The following is a 5098-nucleotide window of genomic DNA, read 5'->3' as shown; positions in this document are numbered from 1 at the left end:
GTTCGTACTGAGAGGGACCCCCAAATGCTCACAGGGTTTCTGGTATCGGCACACTGGAAAGGGACAAAGAACCCCTTTGATTTTTCTTGAGAGAAAACCAATAGTAAGGGGGCATGAAAGAGCATAATCAAGAGATGCATGCAACAGGTCCAATGAGAGGGAACACAGTAATGGAGGGGGAAGGGGAACTCCCTGAGGGCAGGGAAAGAGACCCAGGGGAGGGGCTGCTTCGAGACTAGCTCCATCCACTGGCAGCAACTTCTTGGGCTCACAGCCCAGGAATACTACCCAACTTCAGGCCATGTCTGCTGCCCAGCACCGTCCCTGGGTGAGGGGCAGAGCAAAAGTTCTTAAAGAAAGGAGAATCTCAGGGCATGCATCCCACCCCCCAAATACAGTGGCAGTAAACATGCCCACATACAGTAGGTAAAATATATTATTGAAATATTATAAACATTATGTACAGACGCTAAACAGCCATACTTCTCAGGTCACTTACAAATTACATGGTAGCTGAACATCTTTCTGTACAAGTCCCCGTGAGCCACTTGCTGGGAGCTTCCAGAGGTATTTGACAAGACTGCCTTCCCCAGGGCAATGAAAGGGGTTTTCTGACTGGTGAATGGGACTGTTGGACTCTTTGTGCCACCTGGGTTAACTCTACTACGGAGTAGCCCACTTTGTCCAGCCACATAGTGGGGAAAGGGGAATAACTAAAACGTTCCAGCTTCCCCCAGCTGAACCAATCAGATGCTTTTCCCTCAGTGGGGAAGGCCCTAGACTGTCTCATCCTGAGGATGGATCACTCCATAGCCAGAAGCAACCTATGGAGTCCAGGCCACCAGCTGGCCCTGGAGAGCGATGGGCAATAAATAAGGAGCCAAGAGCCTGGAGGTACCTTCCCAGCTGGGGATCGATCAGAAAACCAGGCTTCCCTCAGCTCTGCCCCAGTGACCTGATTAATGAGCCATAGGCTCCATGACACTAAAAAGGGCATTTTTTTTCCTTTGTTTCCCCTCCCCAAAGCAGTCTTGTAACAGCATTTCTCAGATGGGTGACATGGGTCTGCAGGGTTCTTAGGAGTGGGGTAGGGCTTGCTTTTCTCTGGGGATGAAATGAAGTGACGGTTCCTGCAGAGGGGACTTGCAGGGTCAGTCAGATTTCCATCAGAGTGATCTTGAAGCCGTCCACCATGCTCTCCATGTTAAGGATGAAAGTGTCCTCATTGGAGTAGTGCTCAATGATGTTATCATCCATATTCACCAAGATACTGGAGAAAAGAGGGAGAGAATGGCAACTATGAAAGAATCCAAGAACTTGGCACAAGGGAGGAACTGTGACTGGTCCTTTTATTTGCAACCAGATTTCAAGAGATGCATAATTATTTCTTAATACCTTGGTTCTATACCCTGGGCTCTAAGAGAGGAAACATCCTTTCTTCGTGTTCACAATGTCTCCTAGAGAGACACTATCAAAGCTGGGAAGCCTTAGTACAATCTGTCTCTTCTCTTAAGTTAGGGGTTCTTAGTTTGGAATCTGGAAACTCATTTAAAAAATATATTGATGACTTATTTCAATATAATTGCTTTCCTTTGTTTTCTATTTTACATATTTAAAAATATTATATTAAAAAATGTCCACAGACTTCCCTAGATGGTCATAGGGGTTAATGAACCAGGAAGACCTTATTTCAAATGTCACCTCAATCACAAACTAATTGTGTGACTTTGAACAAGTTGCTTAACCTCTGCTTGCCTCAGTTTCCCCAATTGTGACATGGAGTCAATAATAGATAGCACTTAAATTCCAGGGTTATTGAGAGGATAAAATAAGAGACTCTCTAAAGCACTTAGCACAATGCCTAGTTCATACAGGCCCTACATAAATGTTAAGTATGGTGATGATGTCACAAAAAATTTAGAATTCCTATTCTAAAAATCATAATAAATTTTTTCTTTTTCCTTTCTTTCTTCCTTCCTTCCTTTCTTTCTTCCTTCCTTCTTTACTTTGTTCCTTCTTTTCCCCTTTCCTCCCTCCTTTCATTTCTTCTTTCTTTCCTTCCTTCCTTCCTTCCTTCCTTCCTTCTTTCCTCCTTCCCCAATTCCCTTCCTCCCTCTCAAAAGAAGGCTCCCAGGAGCAAAGTTTGGGAGACACTGAGATATACCCTCCCACCCAGAAATATTCTACAGATTATTATATTTTCAGTGCAAGCAATTACACCTTGAAAATCAGCAAACACTACAAATCAGGCTTGATTTATTATTTTTTTGGATTGTCTAGATTAAAGAAAGTGATGGGGAAAAGTTATTGTTAATATGGACTAAATTTAAATGTGTTTCCTGTGTATTTGGAGAACTACTTGTTAAACATTTACCAGAATACCCATGCTCCCTCCTGACCAAATGTCCCAGACTTTCTCTTGATCTTATCTACAAACTCCTCACAAATAGAGCCTATGGTATAGCTCCCAACCCTTTCCTATTTTACCATCCAAGCCTACTGCAATCTCTTTTCTCATCATGCCTTAAGAGCTCATCATTAGCAAGAGTACTCTCCTCTTTGGAGGGATTTTCACAACACATCTCTGACCCATTTTCCCCCAAATGGACACTACTTTATTGACCATCAACAACCCAGAATGAAACCACCAACCTGGTAGCCAAACACAAGGGAGACAACTACTACCATTGCAAATGGAAAGAAAAAATAATACTGAGCACTGTTGGACAACAGATTTACTTAGAAAAGATACATATATTCATAGGGTCATAGATTTAGAGCGAAAAAGGGCCTTTGTGGCCATTAAATCTAAGTCCATATTTTTATTGCTGAGAGAACCGAGGCACACAGTGGTCAAGTGATTTGCCCAGAGTCATTCAGCTAGTAAGTGTCAGAAGCAGAATTTGAACTTAGATCTGGCTGACACCAAGTTCAATGCCCTAAGCATTCTATTTGGTTCATATGGATTCAGGAATGTGTGCGAATATGTATGTGTTAAGGGGTTGTATGGGTGTATGGGTGCGTGTGTGTGTGTGTGTGTGTGTGTGTGTGTGTGTGTGTGGTCTTTATTTGGCTGGTGGCAGGGACAGATTTTATGAAAAAGAATTGCTTTTTTTTCCTTACCCTTTTTTGCTCTTCTTATAAAGTTTTGCAATCTTCTCCACCGGCAACCCATATTTCTCAGATATCTGCAAACACCAACAAAGGACAGAAAGATAAGTAAGTAGGGAAGTGACTGCAGTCTGACATAAGGCAGTAGAGTTAAGACTTTTTGACTTCCTTCCATTGGGAGTCCTACTTAGGTGTTAACATGCTTCATTAATGAGATATTCTCAATCAGCCCCATAGCATGCTGTTTGGTCCTTAGTCCAGAGAAAGTGAAAAATTTAAATCACTCAACTCAAGTCTCTAGGGAGCAAAGCCCCACAGCTTTTCCTCAGTGCATATTTCCAAGGACTGAACTTTTGACTCATTTTATGAAAGAGAGAAGTCAAAAACTTTGAGTGTCGGGTTTCCGGGTTAAGATGGCGGCAGAGTAAGAAGCAGCTCTTAACCTCTCCTGACCAAAACACACAAAACTCCTCAAGGGAACATAAAAACAAGTCCAGACGAATGGAGGAACCCCACAACAGGGCACAGCATGGAAGGTACGTGGAATCGAGGCATTTCCATGCTATAAAGGGGTGAAACAGCTCTCACTAAATCACAGGCTGAGCAACCACCCCACCCCCAACCCCTCCACACACAACACCTATGCCGAAGCCAGCTAAAAAGAAATAGAGCAAGTTTGGGGCACCCATCGAGTCATTGGCAGCTGCGGGGCCTGTTCCTGAGAGCAGCAAGATTTAGGACCCCAAAAAGCTAAAGAAAACACACAAACTCTGAGCGCGGGAGCAGAACTCAGACTCAGAGCGCAGGCGCGGGCAGAGGCGTGGGTGGAGGCAGACACAGCCAGGAGCTAAAGCTCTGAAACCCTGAGTGGGGAACCAGTGCAGACGGGTATACGACTGTGGAAGCAGCGCCCTGAGACTTGTAAAGAAACCTCCAGCAGAGGATCAAGCAAGGGGGTCTACCAGGGGGCTTGACCTTGGAAAAAACCAGAACTCAGACCTCAGGAGCCAAAAGACAGCGGACAGACCCTGAGCGCAAGGATAAACCTGAGAAGCTGCTGGGCTAATGATGGCTACCCAGTCTCAGGAAGTTCAGAAGAGAAAAATTAACAATAAGAAAAAGAAGTCTTTAACACTCAACAACTTTTACACAGAGAAAATCCAGACAACCGAGCAAACAGAGGAGGAGAACAAACAAGCATCTGGACCATCCTCAAATAAGGAAAACTCCTCACAAGCTATTGAAGAGCTCAAAACTGAGATTCTGAGGAAAATGGAAGAGATCTGGCAAGAAAATAACTGTTTAAAAGGTAGAACCTTGCAAATGGAAAGTGAGGCTCAGAAACCAAATGAACTGATAAGCAAATTGAACACCAGAAATGATCAGATTGAAAAGGAATACCAGAAGATTATGGCTGAAAACCAGAAGATTATAGCCGAAAACCAGAAGATTACAGCCGAAAACCAAAAGATCATAGCCGAAAACCAAAAGATCATAGCCAAAAACCAATCCCTAAAGGCTAGAATTGAGCAATTAGAAGCTAATGATCTCTCAAGACAACAAGAACAAATAAAACAAAGTCAAAAGACTGAAAAAATAGAAGGAAACATGAAATATCTCAATGAGAGAGTGACAAACCAAGAAAACTGGTCTAGAAGAGACAATTTGAGAATAATTGGTCTTCCAGATAAACCAGAAATTAATAGAAACCTGGACTCCATACTAACAGAAATAATTCAGCAAAATTGCCCTGAAGTCCTACAACAAGAGGGCGATACAGACATTGAAAGGATTCATAGAACACCTGCAACATTCGATCCAGATAAAAAAACACCCAGAAACATCATTGCCAAATTCAAGAGTTTCCAAGCAAAAGAAAAAATCTTACAAGAAGCCAGAAAGAAACAATTCAAATATCAAGGAGCACCAATCAGGATCACACAGGATCTGGCAGCCCCACGCTAAAAGATCGCAAGGCTTGGAATAC

At 43.0% G+C, this 5098-nt stretch overlaps 1 protein-coding gene across 1 annotated transcript in view; it reads right to left on the bottom strand.

Annotated features, from left to right (window-relative positions):
* Positions 1-1003: 1003 nt before the first annotated feature.
* The window catches only part of GRHL2 (grainyhead like transcription factor 2), a 165395-nt gene continuing 161300 nt past the window's right edge, over positions 1004-5098 (bottom strand). The window contains 2 exon segments of the mRNA XM_044683986.1: positions 1004-1270; positions 3124-3188. Coding sequence (XP_044539921.1) covers positions 1156-1270; positions 3124-3188 — 180 coding nt within the window. The 3' untranslated portion in view covers positions 1004-1155.

Source organism: Gracilinanus agilis, chromosome 1 (genome assembly GCF_016433145.1).
Source record: "Gracilinanus agilis isolate LMUSP501 chromosome 1, AgileGrace, whole genome shotgun sequence".
NCBI lineage: Eukaryota > Metazoa > Chordata > Mammalia > Didelphimorphia > Didelphidae > Gracilinanus > Gracilinanus agilis.
This window is presented reverse-complemented; position numbering and strand designations above follow the sequence as displayed.